Here is a 26772-nt window from a genome sequence, read left to right on the forward strand (position 1 = left end):
CAGCCGTGATGGGCTGGAGGGCGTGAGGTCTGTGTGTGTGTGTGTGTGTATGGTGGGGTGGGGTGGGGGGGGACGGCAGGGAGTGACAATCAGTCTGAGGGGCGCCCGCAGCCCCTAGTCCAGTAAAGAGGACCCCCGAGCTGGGGCCTGAGGTCTCCAGATGTGGGGCGGGGGGACAGCAGGGGGGGCCTGGGGCCACGGCTCCCGGACAACCTGGGCAAGGAGGCAGGGGTCAGGGGTCAGGTCCCCAGCTCCTCCTGGGAAGTGGAGTGTCCCCTCCCCTTCCCGTCGTCCTTGGCGGGCGTCCCCCAAACCCAACGCCTCTATCCACACACAGCAGCAGGCTGCGCCCGTGCCCACCACTCCCTGCTTCCCGGGCGAAGAAGGCGCAAAAGTGGGGCGATTGGGAGGCGTGGCAGGAAGTCAAAATCACAGATCCATTCATTGAAGGAAAAGAAGCAAAAATCCCCCCCCCCAAAAAAAGAAAAATAATGATAAAACGATGTGCAAAGGATGGGGTGCCCCCCCCCACCCCGGAGGGGGGGGCGGGCGGCAGGCAGCCGGCGGGACGTCAGCGCGTGCAATCGACGAAGACGACGTGGAAAAAAAAAAAAAAAACCAAAGGCCAAAATCAATGAAAAATGCGGGGGGCGGAGGGGGGGCAGCGGCGCGGGAGGGCGGGAAAATAAAAAGCAGAGATCTGAAAATATCTTTGGGCCACGAGACGGGGTGCGGGCGGCGGCGGCGGCCCGGAGTCTTACCGTGGCGAGGGGAGTCGTTGGCCAGCGAACCTCCTTCTCGCGGCCCTTTATCGTGAGCAATTTGACGCACGATTATCGCGTCTATGAAGGTGGCCGCTGTCAGGGCTGTCTTACCCAGAGTCCGGAGCTCCAGTTCCTGGACGGAAAAGGGTTTACTACTGTGAGTCTTTTCCCGGTGCAGGTCCGCGGCCGGCGGGTCCGGGCTGGCGCGGTGGGCGGCGAGGCTCTTCGCTGGGGCGCGGGCGATGGCCGCGTGGCCGGGGCCGGCGGGGGCCAAGGCCCGGGGCTCCGCGCCCTTGCCCGGGGAGGAGGCGGGCTCCAGCCCGGCGTGGGCCTGGGGCTTGGCGAGGAAGGCGTGGCCCGCGTCCCCGCGGGGCCTCTCGGGCCGGCTGACCCTCGGGGCCTCCTTGGGCAGCAGGACGGGGTCCAGGAGGGTGGGGTAGACCCCGTCCAGGGTGCTGCCCAGCGGGCAGTGGGCGGCGGGGGGGAATGTGGCGGCTGGGCGGACGGGCGAGGAGGTGGAGGTGGACCTGGGGGAGGAGAGGCGAGTCAGGAGGCTCCACAGCTGGGGCCTGCGTCACACCCTCACTTTGACACCCGGGGTGGGGGGGGGGTCCCCACTGTCCTGAAACAGCTCCCCCAGTTCCCCACTGCTCCCTGGATACACCCACCCTTCTGATGCTGGCCTGTGGAGCGTGACCTCACCTACCCCATTCATTCATTCATTCATTCATTCATTCCTTCCGTCATCCTTCCACAACTTTTCACTGAGCACCTACTGTGTGTCAGGGACACAGTACTGAACGAAACAGACAAAAGCACCTTGCGTTCTAGTGAGAAGAGACCGTAGACACGTTAACCTACAAATCAGACCCTAATGGGAAGGTGGTGGCGGCTCGAGGCTACGCGTCGGGGACATGAGAGAGAACCCTGGGAAGCGCCGGGGCGAGGCTTCTGGGAAACGAGGGCAGCCAGTGGGGGCACGGCAGGAATGGGAACGATTTTGGAAGAAGCGGCTTCGCCTAAACAGGTCCCTGGGCGGGAGGGGGGGAAGGGAGGGGGTACGGGGAAGCCCCTCCCCCAGGCCCCTTGTGAGTGGTTCGGGGGGCCTCTCCCCTCCTCAGGGAACCGCTGGCTGTTGTCCAGGCAAGAGGGGCACCGTCTCCTGCTTGAGGGCCTTGCTCAGTTGTGGGGGGACCTGGGGGTCTCTCCACAGACTCTCCTGAACCCGACACCTGCCTGGGTACCCACCTCATCATCTACCCATCCACCTGGCATCCTGCTGCCCTGTCGTCCACACTGACCTGCTGCCATCTCTCCATCGACCCCTCCATCCTTCCATCCATCCATCCCTCCATCCATTCATCTCTCCATCCATCCATTCCTCCATCCATCCATCCGTCTGTCCACTTTTCCATCCCTCCCTCCATCCTCCATCCATCCATCCATTCCTCCATCCCTCCCCACATCATCCATCCCTCCATCCATCCGTCTGTCCACTTCTCCATCCATCCAACCCAGTCACCATCTCGTTACCTACTCACCCACCTACCCATCCTCTCAGCTCCTCACCCCTATCCCCACCCATCCATCGTCTACACACCCTCCTACCATGTACCACTCACCACCCACCTGCCTCTCCACCCATCAGCACCCGTCTGTCTCCAACCCACAGGTCCACCCACGTGACTATCCCTCAGCCGCCCGCCCGCCCGCCCGCCCGCCCGCCCGCCGGCCCCGCCCGGTGCCAACCTGGCCCACCTCAGGACCGTGGGCGTGCTGTGCTCCACGGAGGTGGCCACGCCCTTCATGCTCGTGTTGTGCAGCACGCTGGGCCTCTGCTGGACGGCGTCCTGGGTCCGGGGCGAGATGGGCGAGTGCTGGTGGGGGTGGGAGGCGGGGCGGCTGCTGCTGCTGCCCCCACCCCCGCTGCCGCCGCCACCGCTCTGCTCGGTACCTGGCGGGGACAGGCTGCGGGTCAGAGGCCGGCCTGGGCGGCCCGCGGGCAGGGCTGGGGCGGGTCCCTGGGGCCTACCGGGCCTCCAGATGGGTGCGTGCTCCACCGTCGCGCTGGCCGTGAGGATGGGCTTCTCCCGCTCCCGGTCCCGGTCCCGTTCGCGGTCCCGCTCCCTCTCGGACGAGGACGTGGAGGTGGGTTTAGTCAGGTGGGTGGGGCCTCCTGGAAACCAAAGGCCTGCGGCTCAGTCCCGGGTGGAACAGAGAGGGCCAGCCGCTGGCTTCCCGCCCCAGGACGGGCAGGCGCTACCTGGGGAGAGCGGGGAGCTGCTGAGCCGGCTGCTGAAGTGCTGGGCTGTGGTGGGGATGTAGGCCAGGCGGTCCATGGCGGTGGCGGCCGTGCCCGGCGTCGGGGGCACCAGCACGGGCAGGTGTGGCACTTGGGACAGGTCGATGATGCCTGTGGGGGAGGAGGCGGCTGTTGCCACGGGGGAGGGGCCGCAGGCTGGCCCACCCCCAGGCCCTCACCGAACACCACACCCTAGGGTCCCCTCCTGGGTGCACGCGCTGCCCCCGGGGCCCTTCTGGATGCCAGGGGCTCCCGGTTCCCTCCCTGCTGCTGCCAATCGGCAGTGGCTGTGCCCTGCCGTCGGCCCGGTGTACACGGCCTCACGGCTGCTTCCAGCCTGAGTTCTCCGCGTCCCCCCACCTCCCTGTTTTTAATCCGCCCTGAGGACGCTCTCCACCGATTCACAGAGAGAGAGCGGGAGAGGAGGGGAGAGAGAGAGACATCGATGTAAGGAGACACATCGATGGGTTGCCTCCTGCACGCACCCGACCAGGGCTGGGCCGGGGAGCCTGCAACCGGGGTTCGTGCCCTTGACCGGAATCGAACCCGGGACCCCTCGGTCCGCAGGCCGGCGCTCTACCCACTGAGCCACACCGGCCAGGGCGCCCATCCCCACCTTTGAAACACCTCGTGTGACCAGTTTTCCCAACTGGACCCGAACTAGGAGATTCCAGAACATTCCGGAAGTTTCTCCCCCAGAGGATGACTTCCATGGGCGCATGCCACGCAGCCCCAGGCCCTTGTGAGTTAGGGGAACCGAAATCCCAACAGCCACGCCCCAGAACCACGCACAGCCTGGCCGGCCTCCCGGGTACGTGCGGCGATCGGACGCCAGCGCACGCCCTCCAGCCGGGGCAGCGTGTGCCCCCGGGCGGCCACCCCACCCGGACCTCCACGGGGTCCCGAGCCCTCCCGCGGGCCTGCACGGGGCCCGGGCGCCACCCACCTCGCGGGCCGGCAGCATAGTTGAGCGCCAGCGAGGACTCGCGGGGGGCCAGGCCGCGCAGCATGTCGGCGCGCTGGGCCATGGCGGTGGCCGCGTTGTGGTGCATCTGCTGGGAGGTGATGTAGTCGTTGATGATGGTCTGCCGGTTCTCCAGCGCCGCCGTCTCGGGGTAGCCGCGGATGAGGTAGGGCGGGTACAGGTGCGGGTAGGTGGGGTTCGGGGCCAGGTGCCGGGGCAGGTAGTAGGCAGCGGCCGCTGGGAGAGGGTCACAGGGTCAGAGGTCAGACACCCCATCTGTCCTCGTGGCCCCCCACGCCCGTACCCTGACTGCGTCGCCCCAAACACCCCAGGACAGAACTAAGACCTCTAAGGAGAGAGACAGTTGCTCCCCTAAACACGTGGGGGACTCAGTGACAGGGCTCTCTGGTCTGAAGTTCTCCCAACGACAGGGCATTGGAAACGTGGGTCACCGAGATAGCGAGGGGGGCGCCCAAAGATTTGGGGCACGCCCACTCGAGCTTCCCGACATGGATGGTGATTTTTTTTTTTTTTTGGACCCTCACCCGAGGATATTTTCCCATGGAATTTTAGGGAGAGCGGAAGGGAGAGGGAGAGACAGAGAGAAACATCGATGTGAGACAAGCACATCGACTGGTTGCCTCCTGCACGAGGCCCGACCAGGACCCGGGCCGTAACCGGAATCGGACCCGGGACCCTTCGGTCCGCAGGCCGACGCTCTATCCACTGAGCCACACCGGCCAGGGCTGTTTGCAGTTTTATAGGCGCTGACCAGTCTTCGGGGAAAAGAAACCATGGGAAGCATTCAACCCGGCCTGTAAACTCAGACGCTTCCCAGGGGGTCCTCAAACTTTTTTTTTTTTTTTTAATTTTTTTTATTGATTTCAGAGAGGAAGGGAAAGGGAGAGAGAGATAGAAACATCAATGAGAGAGCATCATCGGTCGGCTGCCTCCTGCACACCCCCTACTGGGGATCGAGCCAACAAACCAGGCATGTGCCCTTGACTGGAATCGAACCCAGGACCCTTCAGTCCGCAGGCCGATGCTCTATCCTCTGAGCCAAAACAGCTAGGACAGGTCCTCAAACTTTTTAAACAGGGGGCCAGGTCACTGTCCCTCCGACGCTTAAGACAAATCCCAACCAGTGAATTCCCACGGCTGCACCGTCAGGCCTCCCCAGCTCCAAGCCTCCGTTCCCCCAAACAGCAGAGCCTCGCTGATGAACGAGGAGCGACACGAACAGGGCCCCCCCCCCCCACCCGGCTTCGGGGCCCGTGCGCCCCGGGACAGTCACCTGCATCCAGGGGGATCCCGCGGGGAATGGAGGTGGGGTCGAAGGCCAGCGGGATGTGGCCGCGGTACAGGTCCACACCGCTCACGCCCCGGAGGAGGTGCTCGTAGGGCGAGAGGGGGTGGGGGTGGTGCTCGGGCACGGCGCTGTGCGGGGACTTGGCGATCTCGCGGGGCGTGGACGTCAGCTTCCGGTCCTGGGACGCCTTGCTGGACGAGTGGCTACCTATGGGCCCGGAGCGGGGATGGCATCAGGCCCGTGTGCCCCCGGCCCCAGCCCCACGCACGGCCCCGAGGCTGGTGTTCATGGGAAGCTCTGCGGGGGGGAGGGGGTTGTCTCTGGGGCCCCAGGACCAGGTGTCTTCACTCACCCACTTATTTGCCTCTTAGTTGTTTGGATCATTTGCTCATTTGCTTCTAGTTTGTTTTGTTTTTTTAGTTCTCTTTTAAAAAATATGTTTTGCCCTAACCGGTTTGGCTCAGTGGATAGAGCGTCGGCCTGCGGACTGGAAGGTCCCAGGTTCGATTCCGGTCAAGGGCATGTACCTTGGTTGCGGGCACATCCCCAGTGGGAGGTGTGCAGGAGGCAGCTGATCGATGTTTCTCTCTCATCGATGTTTCTAACTCTCTGTTCCTCTCCCTTCCTCTCTGTAAAAAGTCAATAAAATATATTTTTTTAAAAATATATGTTTTGACTGATTTTAGAGAGAGGAAGGGAGAGGGAGAAACTTTAATAAGAAACATCCATGGTGAGAGAGAATCATGGATCAGCTGCCTCCTGCACGCCCACACTGGGGACCGAGCCAGCAACCCGGGCATGTGCCCCGGCCAGGAATCAAACCGTGACCCCTTGGTTCACGGGTTGGTGCTCAACCACTGAGCCACGCCAGCCGGGATGTTTTGGGGGTTTTTTTAGTTCTTAAAAAATTCAACATGCATCTGTTCTCGTTTCATTCATTCAACCCATCGAACAAAAATACTCCGGGAGCCCCGGACAGCCAGCCCTGTCCGGAGGCCTGGGGCCGTGCCAGGGAACCGCGACCCGGACACAACGCGGGAGACAACCGTGAAACGGGGACGAATGGGCCCAGCATGGGCGAGAGGCCACCCTGAGAAGGTGGCCTTTGGACGGAGACCTGAGGGGGGAGGACAAGCAGCCGGTTGGTAAAGACCTGGAGGAGGGGGCACGGCACGTGCAGAGGCCCTGGGAGCAGAGGGGTCCCCCGTGTGGCCGAGCCTGGGCGGGAAAGGGGCCTGGCGCAGGGCAGGGGCGGGAGGGCCGAGCCAGCGGGCTCCTGAGGCCGGGGGCCGGGACGGACAAGGCCAGCTTCCCTCTGGGAGCGGCGAGAGGTCCCAGACGGACGGATGGACTTCAGCAGGGGGTGGGGCATAATGCGAATCTGGCTGCCGTCCGAGGAGCGGGTGACAGCAGGGCAGGAGGGGTCGGGGAGCAGCGGGAAATGGCGGGGCGGGGGGGGGGGGGGGGGGCGGGGTTCCTGAGCCGGATCTGGGGCAGAACCCACGGCCTGCAGGCGGAGTGGACGCGGTGGGTACCCCTAGGGCCCGGCCTGAGCTGAGCGTGGGCAGCGAGGCAGTTTCCCGAGATGGGAGCCGCCCCCCCGCACCCCCGCTCCCCGTCACCCCCTGCCCTGCACCCGCGCCCCACGCACCCTCCTGCAGGCGTGGCGTGGGCTCCCGCGTGGTCCCGGGCGAGCCGCGGGGGAGGGGGCCGGCGAAGGGGGCCGCGTGGTCCTCGTAGGCGAGGGGGCTCTGGCGGGGCTTGCCCAGCTCGGGCACGATGACCGGGGCGCCCCGCGTGATGGAGCCCCCCGAGCCGCTGCCCGCGCCCGGCCGGCCCTTGAGGCTCTCCTCGTAGCAGGCCCGCTCCAGCGCCCGCGCGTCGGCCATCACATCCAGCGGGTGCACCGCCGGGAAGGTGCGGCCGGGGCTGCCGATGATGGAGCGGACGTCGTGCTTCTTGGAGCCCGAGGAGGCCGCGCCCGCGTCGTACTTGAGCGGGGTGCCCTGGGGGGCGGGGGGGAGGAGAGGGGTGAGCACCAGCCACCCACGCTCTCAGCCTCGGCTGCTCAGCCACAACACGGGGAGCCACGGGGCCCCCCCAGAGCCACCCGGGGGAGCGTCAGCAAGTGGGGGATCTGCTCCTGGCCCCTGGGGTTGGCTGGAGTGAGGTCGGCACCCCCGAGGGCGAATCCTTCCTCCCGTGTCCGGGCCTCCGCACCCCCACAGCCGAGCCAGGAGGCTGGGCCGCGGATTCCGGCCGGAGGTCTGGGCGAGGCCCCGGTCCCGCCAGCAAGGGCAGCAGCTGAAGAAACAGGCCCGCGGGGAGGGGACCCGCCCGCACGGACCGGCTGGGGAACCTGGATGCTCGGCCGGTGCCTGCAAGCCACACAGCTCGCTGTCCGTAAGAGGGGGAAACGCCCTTGTGTCAGAGAACATTCTAGAATCGGACCGGCGTCCCCGTCGGTTTGCCCACGGCTCCGCGGCCCCCAGCGCGGTACCTGCGTGATGGAGCCCTCCTTGAGCGGCCGCGGGGCCAGGGGCAGCTCGGGCGTGCGCCGCAGCTCCTCACGGGGGATCTCGTGTACGGAGCGGCCGGCCTCCTTCACCGTGGCCACCAGGCCCTCGTGGCCCGGCCTCAGCTTCAGGGGGCCCAGGGCCTCCAGGGGGCGAGCCTTGTAGGCCTCGGCCAGGTCCCGGGGCGGCGGGGGCGGCGTGCCCTCCAGCTTCAGCAGCTTGGCCTCGCGGCGCAGGTAGTCCTCCTGGGCCTCCACGTAGGACCGCGGGATCCCTGCGGGCGGGAGGCGGCGCAGCCCTCACACCGGCGACCCCGGCCCCCATCCTCACCGGGGCCGCCCCGCCAGCGGGTTCTGGGCTCGTTCTGGGCTCGAACCACGTGACCTGACCCCCCCCCGAGCCCCGACGTCCTCGCCTATAAAAGGAGCGCGCTGGCCCCCGTCACTAGCCTTCCATGCAACCGTACTCAGGGCGTCCCCCCAAAAAGCGTATCCCCGCTTTCACGGCGGATGGCTCGATTCCGAAGAGGAAGTGTCTCTTCGTAAACACGGCCTTCATCGTTATTCAAAGCACGCGGACACACTTTGGGGGGACGCTCTCCGGTTAGAGAGAGTCAGCCGGGGTTCGCAGCAGCCGCTCGAACCACGGACCGACCAAGAGCCCGGGTATCTGACCGCCCATCCTCCCGCCCACGGCGTCTTCTTCTCCAAACCGTCCCGCAAGGTCGCATACGGGCAGCGCTGGGGTCAGCGCCGAGCACATAGTAGGTGCTCGATGAATGGTGTCCACAGAATGGGGGGGGGGGTCGCACTTTGCTCTCTTTGCAAATGAGAAACACCCCGCCTCCCCGTTCTGACCTGTGCGTGTACCCGGCATGCCTTCCCAAGCCCCTGCCCCGGATCTGGGTTTCCGCGGCACTCGGATACCCCCTCCCTCCGCCCCCCAACCTTGTTGTCATCTCGCTGCAGCTGCTGTGAGGCACGGCTCGGGGGGGGGGGAGGGGGGGTTACCTTGCGTGATGGAGCCGCGGATGTGGTGCTGTTCCTTCAGATGGTGGGGGCTGTGTCGCTCGGGGGGGATGGCGCGGCCCATGAGACCTGGGAGGGCGAGGGCAAGAGCCTCGTGACGTGGTCCCCGAGCAGCCTTGGGCCGTGACAGGGGTCCGGGTCTATAGGCCCCCCCCCCCGTCCCAGGAGGGGCCCCGCCCTCCACCCGGCAGTCTCCACGATGTCGGTGGGGGCTTCGAACCCAGCAAGCGTGTGTCCCGTCTGTGGGCCCAGAGGGAGAGCCGCAGAAAACCCGGCCTCCGTGTCCCCACCTGTACACGGAGCCGGCCCTCCCACCAGCTCCCTCCAGGGGGCGCCGAGAGACAAGCTCGCTCTGGGCGGCCGGAGGGGGCCCCGGGCTCCCTGCGTGTCGGGGTGGGCTCCCACCTTCGATGCCGGCCGAGGTGATGGCCCTGCCCACGCGGCCCTCCATCATGTCGTAGGTGCGCTTGGGGGCGGCCGTCTCGTGGGCGGGCCCCGAGCTGCTCCTGCCGTCCTCCTTGGACACGGACATGCCGCCTGGAAACGGGCCGAGCCGGCGGTGAGGGAGGGGCCCGCCACGGGGCGATCGCGTGCTCGGGCCTGGGACCCGCAGGCACCCCGACCACACGGCTAGGAGCTGGCCCCGAGGAGTCCATGACCCGCGATCCAGCCCCGGGGCCAGGACAGGGCCCCACCCACCGGCCCCCCAGCCCTCCCAGGGGCCTGACACAGATGGGATCCCGAACCCCGACCTGCCAGGCTGTCCTGTGAGCGCTGTGCCCTCGACCACACGTGGGCGGCCCTGTGAGTCTGTGCACACACACGCCCGCACAGTGACGGCTTGTGACATGAACACGCACACACAAGCACGCACACGCGCCCTGGTGTGAACACGCAGGGCACACACCGCCATTCGTGTGTGGATGTGGGGCTCTGTGCGTGCAGGTTTGGTGGCTCTGCCCGCCCCCCCCCCCCGCCCCCGGGATCCTTGAAGCACTGGCTAACGCGGAGCCTGCAAACGGGGACCAGCCGGCACGCCGTGGCTGCTATCGATTTTGTTTTCAGAATTAACTGCCGGCATTTAAACACCAGGAGACGTCAGACACACATGTCAGACACACATGGAGAGACGGGAAGTCTGGCTGGGAGCTCACATTCGAGGGGGACAATCAGCTGCTGGGGGCCCGAGAGACAGCGTCTGCTCTCCACGTCGCCACAGCACCCCCCCAACTCCCATCTGCCTCAGGCCCGGCAGCTGCCCTCAGCCGCTGGCCCCAGAAAGCGTATGAGGAGTTAAAAGCCCATTTTACAGATGATCCGCTCCACCACAGAGGCTCAGGACTGGTCTGGGGCCCGAGTGGAGATGCCACCCAGTGCTCTCTGCCCACCACCCCTCGACTGACCGCCAGGCCCTCCATCCCCCAGGGCGTTCAGCCGGGCGGGCGCCGAGGCTGGCACCGTCCCCAAGGCCGCCTCCACAGCTGGCAGTGCAGAGCGGCCTGTACCTGAGCCACAGGGTGCTGCCTCCACCTCCCAGCACCCGGAGGTGGGGGTGGGGGGCAGGGGCACAGGCGGAGGCGGATGGAGAGGGAAAGGCGCCCGCTCGCCTGAGAAGCAATGGAGGGCCTGGCAGCCGCCATCCGCCAGCCGCCAGGAGGGTGCCCATTAGCAGCTTTTATCTCCCACCCCTGGGTGCCCCCTGCCAAGAAACTCTCCTCCAGCGTCTCCTCCCTTATTAACTCCTCCCGTGCGAGGCCCTCGGTTATGAACCCAGAGCCAGGAAGAAGGGCCGAGGGGCCTGGAGCCGGGTCCTGGGGCACAAGGCGGGGTACAGATCAGTGGCCGTCACCCCTTCGGCCACGCACGGTGCTAGGCGGAGGCCTGGCCTTCCGCTCGCCGGGCCTCAGTTTCCCCATGAGGCCGACGACCAGTTTGCTTCCTCCACTGTAAAGACCTGGGCTTGCATACCTGCCGGCACGGGGCGCTCACTACCTCTCTGACCGTGCTTCCCGGCGGCACCCCAGCCCTGCCTCCCTCCTCCCCTGATCCTGGGCCTCCTTTCCTCTCGAGGGGCCAGGAGGGGGGGCCCCAGGACCCCTGCAGGTCACGTACCCCCGTTTCCTCACTGTCACAGGAGAACCAGCCCTCCCCCCGCTCCAGGCACTTGGGGCTGATGGGAGAGGCACAGGCTCCCGCCACGGTGTCCCATCTGGCTGCCCTTTGGCCCCAAGCCTGCTTTTCTGGACCCCCGAGCCCCTCCCCGCCTTGACCAGCTCCAAAAACACCAGGCCCTGCGGCTGGGAGGACAAGCCATGGCGGGCGGGCAGGGTCCCAGGACGCAGGGTTAACAAGGGGACCTCCTGTCTGCACGGCCTGAGCGCGCCATTCCAGGGAACTCCACACGCGGCGTCCCAGCCCTGCACAGGGTCGGCTCCCGTGAACAGCAGCCCCGCACCGGGTTGGCTCCCGTGAACAGCAGAGCCCGTGGTGGGGGGAGAGGGAAGCCACGCCCCCGCCCTGGGCCCCTGCAGCGGGGGGGGTGGGGGGGGGCAGGCTCACCCTCGTAGGACAGCACGTGGCCCTTCTTGCCCTCGTAGATGACGTGGCCCTTGGGCAGTCCGTCCTCCCGCCCGCGGTCCAGGCGGCTCGGGCTGTCCTCGCCGATGATCCGGGTGATGGTGCCCTTGTACAGGACGTCGGCCGGAGTGCCCTGCGGGGCGGAGGGGGCGAGCACGTGTCCCCGCGGGCCCTCCAAGTCCACCCACGTGCCCACGTGTGGCCAGCGGACCCGCCTCGGGCGACCTCCGAGAACACGAGGGTGGGGGTCGGACGACGCATCTGGAGCCCGGCTCCCGGCGCCAAACGTTGGCCGTTTTCCCCCACGAGCTGCTGTGTGACCTCGGGGCAGAATAGAGACACTCCCCTCCTCCCCCATCCCCGGCTCAGACCAGCCGTCCCCAGGTCACTACGCCCCTCTGCCCCCGGCCCCTGTGCTCCCGGCCGGCCGGCGCGGCTCAGTGGCTGAGTGTTGACCTATGAACCAGGAGGTCACTGTTTTAAAACCTCCGGGTTCAGATAAAAGTGGAGCATGCATGACCCCTCTGGGGTGGGACCTGAGGCCACTGGGGTCAGAAACCCCTCCCTGTGGCCAGCCTGTGTCTTGAAGCTCCTCTGTGATCGTGACAGAGAGAGAGAGAGAGAGAATGTGTGCGTGCACGCATGTATGTCTCTCTAAATGAGTGGGCATGTGTGTGTGTGTGTGTGTGTGTGTGTGTGTGTGTGTGACCCCTGACCCGGGAGAAGCCCGGAAGGGCCCCTCTGCAAACCCCAATGGGGCAGACATGGCTAGCAGATCCCAGCACCCCCTTGCGCAGCTGCTCGGGGCTGGTCGTCGGACGCCAGCCCTCAGGCTGTGAGCACAAGGTCACGGTGAGCCCAGGAAGAAGCCTCTTTGTTCCCTGGGACTCAAGTCACAGACTCGGCTGGAATGCACGGTGCCTGCGCCGACCTCCGGGACATGGCCTGGCCTTGGGGGGGGGGCGGTCAAGCGAACTCCCTCACTGGCCCTCGCGACCCCACCGCCCCCTCAGCCTCTGCACATCTGTTCCCGGGGCCCAGAGTGCTGTTCCCCGAGTTTCCTGCAGGGCTCAGACTCGGTAGCCCCAGGCAGGCTCCCCCGCCCTGCCTGACTCAAGTGGATGGATGCACCGGTCCCTCTGCCGCCAGGCCAGCTCCCGGCGCGGCGTGCCCTGTGCTGTGTTTTGCTCGGCACCCAGGACACAGGGGGACGGACGGGGGAGGGGCTGCTACCCCAGGACGTCACCCCGCCCCCCGAGGCAGGTGCCACGCAGCGACGGACGCCGAGGGGACAGAGGGCTGGTCCTCTGCTTGGTCCCGGGGCAGGGTCCCGCCCGGCACTGCGGCCCGCCGTTCTGCCCGGCCCCCGGCTGCGCCCCGCACTCACGTGGGTGATGGAGCCGCGGTAGCTGATGGGGCTCTCGGCGGGCACCCGGGCGCTGGGCACGCCCTTGCTGATGCTCCCTCCCGGAACCGAGCCCAGGGTCGTCCCTGGAAGACGGGGGACACACGGGGCCGAGGGGTGTCTTGAGACTCAGCCCAGGCCCCAGAGCCACCCGACCCTCCCAGCTGGGTCTGGGTGAAGCGCCCATTCCCGCCGCCACCCTCCGAGGACGGAGGGGCAGCTGCTGGGACACAGGGCAGACCCGGGCCTCACCTCTCAGCACCGACGTCTCCTGGGCCGTGGGCACCCCCAGGCTCTCCGGGGGCCCAGCCTGGCCCCGTGGGGACAGCTGCTCCTGCTTCACGCCGCTGAAGGGCGCTGGGGACGGGCGAGAGCGGTGAGCCCGGTGCCCCTGGGACAGGGCCCCTCCCAGCCGACCTGGGGCTGGGCCCAGCACCACAGGGATCTACAGAGCCACCCCCCAAGTTCCGGCCAGAGTCCACGGGCCACGCTGCCCCCCCCCCCGGATGGCGAGGCCCCGATCCTTACCCAGCTTCTTGGGGTCCATGGCAGGGGCCAGCCCCATGGCGAGGGGGCCCACGGGGACCTTGGCGTGCTCCGAGTACGGGATGTGCAGCTGCACCGACAGTCCCTGTGGGGACAGAGGTCACGGGGTCACAGGGCCCCTGCGGTCCCTCCACCACAGCCCCCGGCCCAGCCAGAGCTCCCGGACAACCCCTTTTACGAGGGGTCACAGAGGCCGAGAGGCCTGGGGCTCGAGTCCTGGCCCCGGTGCACAAGCCACGGCCTCTCCCGAGACTCGGTCCCCTCGCCCGCGACGTGGCCCTCGCGACCCGACGCGCCTTAAAGGGAATGGCACGCGGCCTGGGGGCCATGCCGACGCCTTGACGCCCCCCCCCCTCCCCACCCTGCGCTGCACAGGGGGCAGGTCAGGGAGGGGAAGGGAGACAGCCGCTGTGTGTCCAGCGCATTCGGCCTCCCCTTCCAGAGGGGAAACGGAGGCCCGGAGAGGCCGAGGAAGTTGCCACCGGACACGGTGTGGGGGCAGAGCACGTACTGCCCTCCCGGGAGTGACCGCCTCAGGTCCTGGCAGGCTCCAGCCGGTCGGAGCTAGCATAGCCGTGAACAGAGACAACCGGCCCCACCCAGACATTCCGGGTCCCCGGGTCCCATTCCACAGATGGCACTACCGAGCCCGCCCCCCTGCCCCGAGGAAGGCCTGTTCTCTGGGCCCCAGGCCTTGCCCGGGAGGTGGCACCCACCTGCCTGTCCAGGACGCTGGGGTGCTTGGTGGAGGAGATGAGGGGCGGAGGGTTGGAGATGGTGGGCGGGCGTGGCAGGACGGGCCGGGTGCTGTCATGCAGGCCCAGGGACAGCGGGTGACCTGCAGGGCACATGTCTGTCCGTCACAGGGCCCACGCGTGGCCGGGCCCCCACGGACAGACTCCCCTCACCTCTGCCCTGTCCACCAGGCAGGTGACCGTCCACATGCGCCTCAGGAGCTGGCTATGTCCTCGGTTCAGACACACACCTCCCCCTCCAGGGAAAGCTGGGATCCACCCAGCACCTCGATGCCGGCCCAGACCCCGTAACGGGTCCCCCGTTTCCCCTTTACCCTCTGAGGGTCCATTCCCCTCACGGGAACCAGAGGGGTCTTGGTAAAAAGTCTGCTGGCTCCCACCCTCCCCCTGCTGAGCACCTGCTGTGGCTCCCACTGCCCCCAGGATAAAGCCTTCACCTCCGGCACGGCTTCCGCGGGCACTCGACCGGGTGCCGGCCGCCCCCCCCCCCCCCCGGCTCACCGGGCACCCGGCTCCCCCCACGGCAGCCCGATTCCCTTTCTCAAGCTTAGCCTGCTCTGCACTGCCTCTGGGCCTTTGCACATGCTGTTCCCTCTGCCGGGCATGCCCTTCCTTGTTGTTCTCCTCGGTCACCTGGCCCACTCGTCCTTCAGGGTCCGTTCTGTTTAGCACGGACCTTCCGCATCAGCTGCCGGGGGGGCCCAGCAGGACCGGGGGCCCCAAAAGAACCTCAAACCCAGGCTGACTGTTTCTTTCAACCAAAGCAGCCGCCCCTCCCCTCCCTCCCTACCTCCCTCCCTCCCAGGACTCCCCCTCCAGCCACCCAATGCTCCAGCTCAAGCACCATCTATGGCTCCCTATCACCAGCTAGCTCAACCCCCATCCCGCAGATTTCTCCACCGGCCACGGGTCCCCATCAAACCCAGATCCTTCTGCACCGAGTGTGAGCCCATGCGAACAGCTGGCGCCCAGTGACGCACGGGCCGACCTGGCGTGGTGGCCGAGCCACCCGAGCGTGGCGCGCGACTCACCGGGCGGGGCGTAGGAGAAGGCCGAGGGGTCCGGGGCGTGCGGGGAGGCCTTGATCACCTCGCGAGGGGGCACGGGGAAGGGCAGGCCCGGCGTCCAGCACGGGGGCTCCGCGGGCAGCTTCTGGCCCTCGGCCGCGAAGGCCGGAAAGAACACGGGCTTCTCTGTGGGGGGAAAGGGGGACGGTCAGCGACGCTCGGCCAGCCCTCGGGGATGCAGGGCCACAGCCACCCCCCCCCCCCCACTCAGGGGTGACCCTCCCCGAGCCCACAGTGCAGACCTGGGCAGGGGCGGGGTCCCGGCCGAATGTTAAGGGGGCATCTACGATGGAATGGATACTCCCCAAGTCTGTGGGCCGGGACTGCTCCGAGCCCTGGGACACTCCGCTCAGCACAGGGGTGTGTCCCGGGGCCGGGCTGCGGGTCCTTGGGGGCCCCCGGGATCCCAGGGAACCTCTTGAGTCCCGGGCAAGCAGGAGGCCGGGGCACACCTCCAGGGCAGGGGGTGGCTGATGGCGGCCCGGGGACCTGTGCCTGACGCTGACACCCGCCTGTACGGGAGCCGGGTCACGTCCGCCACGTGCTTATCCCCGAGCTGTTGCGACACAGACAGTCTGGCCCGCAGAGTCTAAAATATGTACGCTCTGGACCTTTCCAGAAAACGCCAGCTGACCTCGGCGAATGCGGACAGTGGTCAGCTGCGTGCGTGTGCATGCGTGTGTATGTGCAGTGGCGTGGCCAAGGCGTGGCCAAGGAGGGGCCGGGCGTCCGGGCACCGCACCACAGCCCTGCCTGCCAGTCGGTTTCACCAGCGTGAGCGTGTGAGGAAGGGCCTGTCGCCAGGTTGCATGGGGAGGGGGAGGGGACGTATCTAAGGTCACCAGCAAATATCTGGCCAAGCCGGGATCGGACCCCTTGACCTCCCAGCCCCGCAGCAGGGCTGACACTGAGGGGAGCATGTGAGGTCTCCCGCTGCCGCAGTCCCCACCACTCCCTACTGCCTCACTCCGCTGGTTCGTTCCTTCGCTCGGCCCGCTCTGCCGCTGCAGACTTGGGGAGTTTGCAAAGCTGCTCCAGGCACACAAAGGCCCCCTTTCCCTGCCTGTCAGCCCTCACCCCCCCCCCAGCCCCGTGCCCCTCAGCCGCCAGGTGCACGGACCCTCCTTCTCGGCCGGCGGAATGGGGCTCCTGCTCTTGCCCCGAGGGCTGCTGCTGGGCTGCTGGGGGGTGCCGCTCTCGGGCTGCAGGTGCTGCGGCGGCGGCTGGGCGGGGGGAGCCGGCTTCGCGGGCGCTGGGTCCTCCCGGGCGGGCTCGTGGGCTTTGGTGACCTGCTGAGGGAGGCAGCGAGAGGTGGGCATCTTCCCGGGCCGTCCCCGGGGCACAGCGAGCAGGGAGCGTCTCCCAGGTGCCCCGCGTGTGGCCAGCCGGCGAGGCCAGGAGAGGCTGGGGCGCAGGGCTGGGGCTCAGGAGGGCAGGTCTCCATGCAAAGCCAGCTGCCTGGCGCCAACGCTCCCGCCCAGCCCGACGCCAGCTCTCGGGGTGTCAGCGCCATGGGGACCGGCAAATGAGGCTGTGCCCAGCCTCGGGGCGGGCAGTGCAGTCAGCAGGCCCCGTGCTGACTGAAAGGCTCCGGCCAGCTTGGCATCCTCGGCCCAGAGCCCCGGCTGTGACTGGGGAGCTGGGCCACCCTGGGGAGGAATCATCCCTATACAGACCAGGCCACCCTGGGGAGGGATCACCCCTGTACAGGCCAGGCCACCCTGGGAAGGGGTCACCCCTGCAGAGGCAGGGCCACCCCGGGGAAGGGTCACCCCTGCAGAGGCCGGGCCACCCCAGGGAGGGGTCACCCCTGCAGAGGCCAGGCCACCAGGGGAGGGGTCACCCCTGTACAGGCCAGGCCACCCCGGGGAGGGGTCACCCCGCAGAGGCCGGGCCACCCCGGGGAGGGGTCACCCTGCAGAGGCCGGGCCACCCCGGGGAGGGGTCACCCCAGTATAGGCCGGGCCACCCCGGGGAGGGGTCACCCCTATAGAGGCCGGGCCACCCCGGGGAGGGGTCACCCCTGCAGAGGCCGGGCCACCAGGGGAAGGGGCTCCGCTGGGCCTGGGGAATCCACCAGGGGGCCAGCCTTTCCCAAGGACCTCATGTTCACAACTGGGGGCCCCACCCTGCTCTCCCAGGGGCTGTGACAGCTGGGAGGGGAGGGAGTGCCTGCCTTCCCAAGGGCCGGTGCCTGGCGCCGGGAACCTCAGCGGGGGGAGGGGGGCTGGAGGGAGAGCCCCGTGGCTCCCAGGGCCTCGGAGGGGACTGGGCGGGAGGACAAGGGAGGAGCCCTCAGCCGGCCCCGGGTCCCGAGCCCCGCCCTGCGCTGCTCCCGCCTCATCTCCACGGGGATTTCTCCAGGAAACGGGCGCGGCCAGAGGGGAGGCCGCAGGTGCGCAGCCCTGGCCCGCACTTGGCCGAGGCGTCTCCTGCCCGGGAAGCGAGCCGGGCTGGGTGGGCTGTGGTCTGGCGGGCGCAGGAAGGGGGCCAGCACTTACAATGGGGGGGATGGTGGGCGCAGGAAGGGGGCCGGCACTTACAATGGGGGGGGATGGGGGGCGCAGGAAGGGGGCCGGCACTTACAATGGGGGGGGATGGGGGGCGCAGGAAGGGGGCCAGCACTTACAATGGGGGGGATGGTGGGCGCAGGAAGGGGGCCGGCACTTACAATGGGGGGGATGGGGGGCGCAGGAAGGGGGCCGGCACTTACAATGGGGGGGATGGCGGCCGCGCGCTGCTTCAGCTGCTTCAGGTCCAGCGGCTTCTGGGGCGAGGCGTGCACCCTGGAGTCGCCGGTTGGAGTGAGGAGGCTGGGGCGCGGCGACAGCAGCCTGAGGGGGGACAAGCGTCACGCCGGGCCCCAGCCCTGGGCCAGGGGAGGGGAGGGAACGCCAGGGCCCTGTGGCCGAGACCAGCCCGGTCCCGGGTGTCGGCGTGGGGGCACCGCCCTCCCTCATCTGGTGCACGCAGGACCCCGAGGGGGCCCAGAGCCCCTCCAACCCCAGCCCGAGGCCCAGGTCGGGGTCCGACAAGCCCCCCGGCAGCCCCAGGCCAGGGAGGTCCCATCGGAGCCCAGACCCCGAGCCCACGCCACGCAGGGCCCTTCAGAGCCAACGGAGCAGGCGGAGGAGGCTCCGTGAGCTGAGAGGTGGGGCCGACTGTGCCCCCCACACAGGAGGGCTCAGGCCTTGGCACGGAGCCGAGGGGACCCTGCCTCCTGGGGACAGGAGCCCCCGTCACCGCCCCGCCCCCCGTTTCACCAGAACGTCCCCCTAACAGGATCTCGCTCGCACACCGGGGATGGCGACGCTAGAGGCGCGAGGGCCAAGGACTCCCGTGCCCACCGTCCGCCCAGCGCCCTGAGCCCGCCGAGGTCACGCCCGTCTGCCGGACACGCAGAGCCGCACCGCACCTGCCGGCGCACGCGGGCCGACACGTGCCCTGGGGGGCTCCACGCTGCTCACCGGCCGCCTCCTTCCGGGACCCTTCACGGGATCCCAGGTCCCTGTCGCGGGACCCCAGGTCCCTGTCACAGAAGCCCAGGTCCCTGTCGCGGCCCGTCTGGCTCCCTTGCCTGTCCGGTGGGGCTGCGGGTTCCGGCCCGGCTCCACTCGCCAGGCGACCTGCACAGGTGGCCCGGCCCCGGCCTCGGGGTGCACGGAGGAGACCCAGACTCTGGGGTCGGCCCGCAGGGCGCCCGAGGGGCTGTGACCAAACAGCACGCGAGGGCATCGGCCGGGGCTGGGAGTCAGCCAGATGGCAACACCAAGACCGCTCCCCAAAAGCGGGGGTGGGGGGGGCTGGGGGCCGTTGGCAAAGCCCCTACTGCGCGCTGTGCCCACAGTGTCACACGCGGAATAGAGGCCACGGCCTGGACTTGGAGGGAAGATCTGGGACAACCAGGTCAGGCCCGAGCCCAGCAACCAGAGCCAGACGCCGGCAGAGGGCAGAGGGAGCCGGGCAGACAGGCGACACGCGGCCCAGGGTCCCTCTGCGGCAGGGGGACCACGGGGCGGGGGACCCGGCGGTGACAGCCGGTCCTGAGGGCACCGCCTCCGCCCGCATCTGCCACACGCTTGGCTGAGCAGACATGACGCGCTGCCCGCGGCGCAGGTGGGGCGGGCGCGAGGAAGGTCACGCTGACTTTGCCACGCTCAGCGCCTGCACGGTCCCCCCGCCCCTGCCGGGCTCACCTGCCTCCCGTCCTCACCTCCCCTCACCCCTCCCATCCCGCTCACACTCCCGGGACACCCCCCCCCCCCCCGCCGAGGCCTCTCCTGCAGCTGCTGTCCTGGCTGGCACCCCGGGACTCAGGCTCAGGCCCAGCTCACCTGTGTCTCTCAGGCTGGCACCCCAACCTGGTTCAAGCGCCCACACCGTTCCGCACCCGGGCACCCCCCCCCACTGCAACCTCCACTGCCACTGGCCCCACCCCAGCCGCCCTAGCTTACTTTCTAGCCTCCATGTAAAACAGCTTGCTTATGGCCCTGGCCGGTGTGGCTCAGTGGATAGAGCGTCCGCCTGCAGACCCAAGGGTCCCGGGTTCGATTCCGGTCAAGGGCATGTACCTTGGTTACAGGCTCCTCCCTGGCCCGGGGCCCTGATCGGGGCTCGTGCAGGAGGCAACCCATCGATGTGTCTCTCTCACATGGATGTTTCTCTCTCTCTTTCCCTCTCCCACTCTCTCTAAAAACCAATGGGAAATATCCTCAGGCAAGGACTTAAAAAGCAATAACAAACGAGACAACTCGCATCTGTCAGCCCAAAGCTACAAATGAATACACTGCAGCCACCTTGGCAAAGCCACAGGGCCAGAAAGATTAGCTGGTGGCCAGGGGCTGGGGGCGGGGGGCTGCGGAGCCACTCTGGGGGAGGAGGTGGTTGTTTTGGGGGCTGGGGGACCAGGGTTAATGAGCATGTTCCGGAATGAAATGGTGGTGCCGGCTGCACAGCTGTGACTGTTCTAAAGCCCAGTGAACCGTTCACTTGGAAGGCTGAGACGGATGGTATGTGAGTTCCGTCCCGGGAAAGCTGTTATCAAAGCAACGACGAAGGGGACACTTAGCTAAGCCAACTAGGAGATCCAGAGTTACATTGTAACTGCTGTTTCTAAGAACGATAAAGCAACAATGTTACGCGCTTTATGATGTCTTAGTTACAACTTAAAATTCTGGCCCGAACCGGTGTGGCTCAGTGGATAGAGCGTCGGCCTGCGGACTGAAGGGTCCCGGGTTCGATTCCGGTCAAGGGCATGTACCTTGGTTGTGGGCACATCCCCAGTAGGGGGTGTGCAGGAGGCAGCTGATCGATGTTTCTAACTCTCTATCCCTCTCCCTTCCTCTCTGTAAAAAGTTAATAAAATATATTTTTAAAAAAACACCTTAAAATTCTGTATCTGGCCCGGCTGGCGTGGCTCAGTGGTTGAGCATCGACTTATGAACCAGGAGGTCAGGGATCGATTCCCGGTCAGGGCACAGGCCTGGGTTGTGGGCTCGATCCCCAGTGGGGGGCGTGCACAGGAGGCAGCCGATCCATGATTCTCTCTCATCACTGATGTTTCTCTCTCTCCCTCTCTCTCCCTCTCTTTCTCTCTCTCCCCTCCCCCTTCCTCTGACATCAATAAAAATACATTTTTAAAAAATCCTGTACGTGTAAATACAACTCTGTAGAGATACAAGGTAAGTTTTTACAAAGCACGTCAGCCAAGCACCCGTGTCCCACCGATTCTCAGTGAACTAGGCCTGTGTCCTGCCTCGGTGTCCCCGGCTCCACACCTAGGCAGGGGGCAGACGGGAGGGGCGGGAGCAGGGACCACCCCTCAAACGCTCTCAGGAGGCCTCACCCAGAGTCGGGGGTGGGGGGAGGAGGGGGCTCAGTGAGGACGGAGGCAGGGGCCCAGTGCTCTGTTCACGAGGCTCCCGACGCCAGGCCGACCTCTCGCTGGGGAGAGCGGCATCTGAGGACCGGGGGCCGGCTCTGGTCCACGCCCCTGGGGTCCTGAGCCGAGGAGGGGGCGGGAAGATGCTGGGCACTCGTGCGCCCCCACACACACCCCCATCCACCCCACCCCCCCCCGGCTCCGTCCCACCGCCTCCAGGAGCCCCCCTCCTCGTGGGAACGGCCCTCCCTCCCGCTCTCTCCTTTGCATCCTTGGACGAAGGCGCCTTCTATTTTCCTCTTTGGAGGTCCGGGCTGGAGAGGGGTTCTGGGACCCTGGCACCGGGCTGGTGGTTTAAGGCTAGTGAGTCCTGTATCCCCACAGCGACCTCTAAGTGGGGACACGCACACCCACCTTACAGATGGGAAAGCTGAGGCCCAGGCCAAGGCCTTTCTGAAGGCACCGTCTCTGGGGACAGGCGGGCGGCTCAGGCCTCGGCAGTCACAGCCACTGGCCCTGGTGCGGGGCCAGGAGGGCTCCCGGCGCAGCTGCCGGGCAGGGACGGAGGGCGGGGGCAGGACGAGGCCCGGGCAGGGTAGGGCCGGGCCCAGCAGCGTCCTGTGTCGGTCGGTCCGGGACACCCAGTTCCCAGCGCTGGGCTGCCAGGCGGGGAGGAGACCGGTGGGCAGGCGGCCAGGACCCGGGGTCGTCCGGGGGGACCCACCCGGCCCTTCCGGGCGGCCCCAATGCCAGGCCGGCACTGACGCAGCTCTCGGCCGGGCGGGTGGCGGGCTGCCAGCGGGAAGAGGTCAGCAGGCTGGCCTGGGTCCAGCCCCAGCCCCAGGGCGAGGGACTGGCCTGGGTCACTCAGGGCGTGACACGCCAGGTGTCCTGACTCCCCGCCCGGGGCTCTTCTCCCAGGGGATCGAATGCTGGCCGGTCAGGCAGGAAGGTGGACGGAAGCCAGGCCGGCGGGGGCGGGAAGGACACGTCCCTGGGTGTGGCTGCGGAGGGGGAGGGGCGGAAAGGTGCCTGCGGGGTTTCAGGCCTGGCCCAGGGGGGGCCCGGGGGCTGTGGGTGCTCGGGCCAACCCTTCCTGCTCTCCAGCCGGGGCTGGCCACGCGGACCCCAAACACAGACGCCAAGGCGGCCGCCGATCGGCTCTCACGCTGCGGAGAGCAGGGCCATGTTCCCACGACCATCCCCGCGGCCCACGACGGGCGGGAGCCGCCACCCTGACCCCTTCGTTCGTTTGTTTATTTTTAAAACCTCAAATCCATCTTCCAGGGACAGAGAGTATTTTTATCTGTATTTTTTGAAATATGTTTGTATTGATTTCCGAGAGGAAGGGAGAGGGAGGGAGAGAGAGAGAGAGAGAAACCTCCGTGATGAGAGAGAATCACGGACCGGCTGCCTCCTGCACGCCCCCCACGGGGGATCAGACCACAACCCGGGCCTGTGCCCTGACCGGGAATCGAACCCTGACCTCCTGGTTCCTAGGTCGACGCTCAACCCCTGAGCCCCGCCGGCCGAACCCGCCCTGACCCCTTCCCAGGCACAGCGAGTGGCCGGGCCAGGCCCTGGCCGGGCGCCCTCCCCGCAGGCTGAGCCGCCGTGAGCACTGTTTTCCGAGCGGCATCGATTGGGCAAGGGTCCCGGGAAGTCTGGGCCCTCGGAAGCCGCGGCCAGGCCTCTGCGGATGGACAGGTCCCCCCACCAGCTGTTTGCCCACAGACGGGGAGTGGCTCGTGGCGCCAAGGACCCGGGGCACGGGGAGCAGAGGCTGGCACACGTACTTTTACCGAGACCCAGAGCACACCGACCGAGCCCGACATTCCCAGGGAACATTCTAGAACCTGCCATTGTCCCAGGCCCCAAGGTGAATCACAGGGCACAGGCGGCGGCTCCGAGGGACCGCGTCGGATTGGAACGTCAGATTTTCCTCCTCCCGCTGCCCAGCGCTTTCCCCGCAGACGCGGAGAGAAAGCAGAAGACGGCACGGCTTCCAGTCAAAACAAAGACGACCCGCCGTCTCATCCGAAAACAATCCCTCACGCTGTCCAGAGGGGAGCCCAGCGGGTCTCACCCCCCTGCCCGCGGCCGCCTGCCCTCGGCCCCAGCGCGGGCGGGCCAGCCCCCGTTCGCAGTCCCCAGGCGTCTGTGCGGGACGTGGTGAAAATCCAGCATTCCCGGTGCCAGACGCAAAGCAGAGGTGAGAAAGGGGGGAACATGGCCCCCAGACTCAGCTCAGCTGCCACTTCCTGGGGAAGGTCCCCCCACTGCCTTCTCCCCACGCGGAACACCTGCATCTGGACTCCATTCAGTGTCTGCCTCCCTGACCAGGCCACGTGCTCCTGGAGGGCGGCCACAGAATTGCCCTGCGCTGTCCTGGTATACAGCTGGCGCTCAACAAGTGTCTGCAGTTATACAGGCGGAGCTCAACAAGTGCATGCAGGTATACAGCTGGCGCTCAACAAGTGTCTGCAGTTATACAGGCAGAGCTCAACAAGGACATGCAGGTATACAAGCGGTGCTCAACAAGTGCATGCAGGTATGCTGCTGGCACTCAACAAGTGTCTGCAGGTATACAGCTGGTGTATCAACAAGTGCACACAGGTATGCAGCTGGCGCTCAACAAGTGTGCAGGTATACAGCTGGTGTATCAACAAGTGCATGCAGGTATGCAGCTGGCACTCAACAAGTGTCTGCAGGTATACAGCTGGTGTATCAATAAGTGCACACAGGTATACAGTTGGCGCTCAACAAGTGTCTGCAGGTATACAGGCGGCGCTCAACAAGTGCACGCAGGTATACAGCTGGCGCTCAACAAGTGTGCAGGTATACAGCTGGTGTATCAATAAGTGCACACAGGTATACAGCTGGCGCTCAACAAGTGTGCAAGTATACAGCTGGTGTATCAACAAGTGCACACAGGTATACAGCTGGCGCTCAACAAAGTGTCTGCAGGTACACAGGCGGCGCTCAACAAGTGCACACAGGTATACAGGCGGCACTCAACAAGTGCACACAGGTATACAGACGGCGCTCAACAAGTGTCTGCAGAATGAAAAGATATAAACTGGCCCCCAGCCGGTCCACTCACCTATTCTTGTCGCCCCCCTCCGGCTCGTCCACCTCGTCGGCGCTGCAGGTGGCACTGGAGTCACTGTCCTGGGGGGCGCCTGAGCCCTTGGTGGAAGGGGCTTTGCCCCCAGAGCCGCCTCCACCCTCCTTCTTCTCCACCTTGACCGTCCCCTCGGGCGCAGGCTCGGCGCCGGCCTCCGCGCTCCCCTTGGCTTTGTCGGACGCCTCCTCTAAGGCCTCCTCCTTGCACTCAGTCTTGATGGGCTGGGCAGGTGGCCCCTCGTCCGGCGGCTCCTTCTTGCCCACGGCCACGGCCACGGCCAGCTCCTGGGCCACGGCAGGCTTCTGCTCCTCCCCCTCCTCTGCCCCTGGGGCTGCCGCTGGGGCCTCCTCCTCCTTCTCCTCCTTGGGGACCACAGGAGGGGGCGCTGCGGGCCCCGGGGGTGCCGGTGGGGGTGTAGGTGGGCCGGTGGCTTCAGGGGCTGGGGCAGGCTCGGCGGGGGCCGGGGCGTCCTCGGGCGGCGGGGTGGGTGGCTCGGCGGGCGGTGCGTCCGTGCCCGGGGCCGGCGGGGGCTTGGGCCCGTTGGGCCCCGTATCCTTGGCGGCCTCGGCGTGGGGCGAGGGGATGCTCTCCGTGTCCGAGCTGTTGTTGACGGCGGCTGCGGGAGACGGAGAGGGGTGAGCGGTGCGGGGGCTGAGGGAGGAGATGGACGCCGCCTTCCCCACCCCCCATGGCGGGTCCCCACTCCGGGTTCGTGGCCCCACCCCCCGACACCCAACGGCCCGAGGCTTGTAGCATCCACCCTGCTGGCCGTTTGCTGCGGTGACACAGCCGTGTGACCTGGAGCCATGAACTCCGAGGAACTGGGGTGTGGGGGCAGCCGCATAGACTGCACCCCGTCCGTCTCCCAGGGGCCTGGGACCCAGCAGGGGCACAGGAGGTGCCGACCGAAGTGGGGACACGACAGACAAGGGCAAGGGGACCTCAGTTCCAGGCCTGGCTCTTAAGCCTTAAAAAAAAAAAATCACTCCTGTCGAAACCGGTTTGGCTCAGTGGATAGAGCGTCAGCCTGCGGACTGAAGGGTCCCGGGTTCGATTCCGGTCAGGGGCATGTACCTTGGTTGCGGGCACATCCCCAGTGGGGGGTGTGCAGGAGGCAGCTGATCGATGTTTCTCTCTCATCGATGTTTCTGACTCTCTATCCCTCTCCCTTCCTCTCTGTAAAATATCAATAAAACATATTTTTTTAAAAAAATCACTCCTGTCACTTCTCTGGGTCTCCATGTCCCCCCACCTTCTGTAAAGTGGGGGCCCTCAAACACCCACACTGGCTGCTGGGAAATCAACGGATGAAAACACGGTGAAAAATCATCATCTGGGCCGAGCGCAGTGGTCTGCAGGCGGGAGGCTGGGAACAGCACGGGGAACAGACCCTGCGCGGGGAGGGGGCGGGCGGCGGCAGCACAGTGGTGTCCCAGGCAGAAGCATGCTCGCAGAGGACGGGGATCTCGGGGTGCCCCCCGCCCCTCCAGCCAGACGGCCACGTTCGTACCTGGGCCGCCGCATTCCCCTCTGGGTACCTCGCTCCCAGAGGCCTGGGAGGCTGGAAGGAAGTGAGAGAAGGGTTAGGAGCCGTGGCAGGAGCAGCGGGGAGGGGGGGAGGGCGGGAGGATGGGGGAGGGGAGGCAGGGCGGGAGCAGGGCCGAGGGCCACAGGCAGCGGCGGGACGGGCAGCGGAGCCACTGGCCGCTCCCCTGCCCCGTCCAGACAGTCCTTGTCCTTGAACCAACGCCCCTCCTCCCCCCAGACTCTGGGCACCAGCAGCCCAGGTCCCCTGCAGCGGCCCTGGGCCCAGGAGGGGGCCCCACAGGGCGAGGAGCGAGTCCCGCCCCGTCCTGGGTGGCCTCGGACTGGTCACCTCCTGTGGTTCCTGGCTCTCTCCCGGGACCTCTGCCCTCAGATGCTGAGCCCGGTCAGCAGGGGCTGCTGGGCCCTGAACAGAGGCCTCCCCGCTTCTTGCCTTCCCACAAGACCCAGGGCGGGGGCGGGGGTGGGGGCGGGGCCCCCCCCTTGGGCCGGGGCCCCCCCTTCTGTCACTCAACCTGGGGACAGCGACGCAGGCTGGCTACACACACACCCCACGGAACCCGCGAGCTGGCGACGGTCACCACTCTCGCTTGCAGGTGAGGACATGGAGGCACAGAGAGGGTCGGTCACTTGCCTAAGGCCACACAGCATGCCTGGGGGCGAGAGTGGGCTGGCCCTCGCAGCCTGTGTCCCTAACCACCGGGCCTCCTGCCCCTGCCTGCTGACTCCAGAACGTGGTTCCCTCCCCTTCCACACGATGGGACCAAGGACCAGTGGCGTAACCCCCAGGTCTCGGTTTGTTCGTCTAACGGCGGTCGGCAAACTCATCCGTCCACAGAGCCAAATATCAACAGGACAACGACTGACATTTCTTTGGAGAGCCACATTTTTTAAACGTAAACTTCTTCGAACGCCACTTCTTCAAAACAGACTCGCCCGGGCCGTGGCATTTTGTGGAAGAGCCACACTCAAGGGGCCAAAGAGCC

General features: G+C 66.9%; 1 protein-coding gene across 18 annotated transcripts in view; it reads right to left on the reverse strand.

Moving 5' to 3' along the window:
* The window catches only part of NCOR2 (nuclear receptor corepressor 2), a 158761-nt gene that overhangs the window by 9634 nt on the left and 122355 nt on the right, over positions 1-26772 (reverse strand). For 8 of the 18 annotated variants that reach the window (XM_080650540.1, XM_080650549.1, XM_080650552.1 and 5 more), the window contains 20 exons: positions 25752-25802; positions 24218-24857; positions 17947-18067; positions 16354-16525; positions 15198-15359; positions 14128-14249; positions 13394-13496; positions 13118-13222; positions 12848-12951; positions 11443-11593; positions 9289-9420; positions 8866-8952; positions 7840-8129; positions 6991-7345; positions 5325-5546; positions 4013-4267; positions 3028-3177; positions 2797-2940; positions 2514-2718; positions 762-1291 (listed from right to left, as the gene is read on the reverse strand). In XM_080650540.1, coding sequence (XP_080506666.1) covers positions 762-1291; positions 2514-2718; positions 2797-2940; positions 3028-3177; positions 4013-4267; positions 5325-5546; positions 6991-7345; positions 7840-8129; positions 8866-8952; positions 9289-9420; positions 11443-11593; positions 12848-12951; positions 13118-13222; positions 13394-13496; positions 14128-14249; positions 15198-15359; positions 16354-16525; positions 17947-18067; positions 24218-24857; positions 25752-25802 — 4101 coding nt within the window. The remainder of the gene's footprint in view (positions 1-761; positions 1292-2513; positions 2719-2796; positions 2941-3027; positions 3178-4012; positions 4268-5324; positions 5547-6990; positions 7346-7839; positions 8130-8865; positions 8953-9288; positions 9421-11442; positions 11594-12847; positions 12952-13117; positions 13223-13393; positions 13497-14127; positions 14250-15197; positions 15360-16353; positions 16526-17946; positions 18068-24217; positions 24858-25751; positions 25803-26772) is intronic. The other 10 variants (XM_080650545.1, XM_080650543.1, XM_080650541.1 and 7 more) reach the window with 7 other exon arrangements.

The sequence above is a fragment of the Plecotus auritus genome, assembly GCF_963455305.1.
Source record: "Plecotus auritus genome assembly, chromosome: 13".
In the NCBI taxonomy this organism is placed as follows: Eukaryota; Metazoa; Chordata; class Mammalia; order Chiroptera; family Vespertilionidae; genus Plecotus; species Plecotus auritus.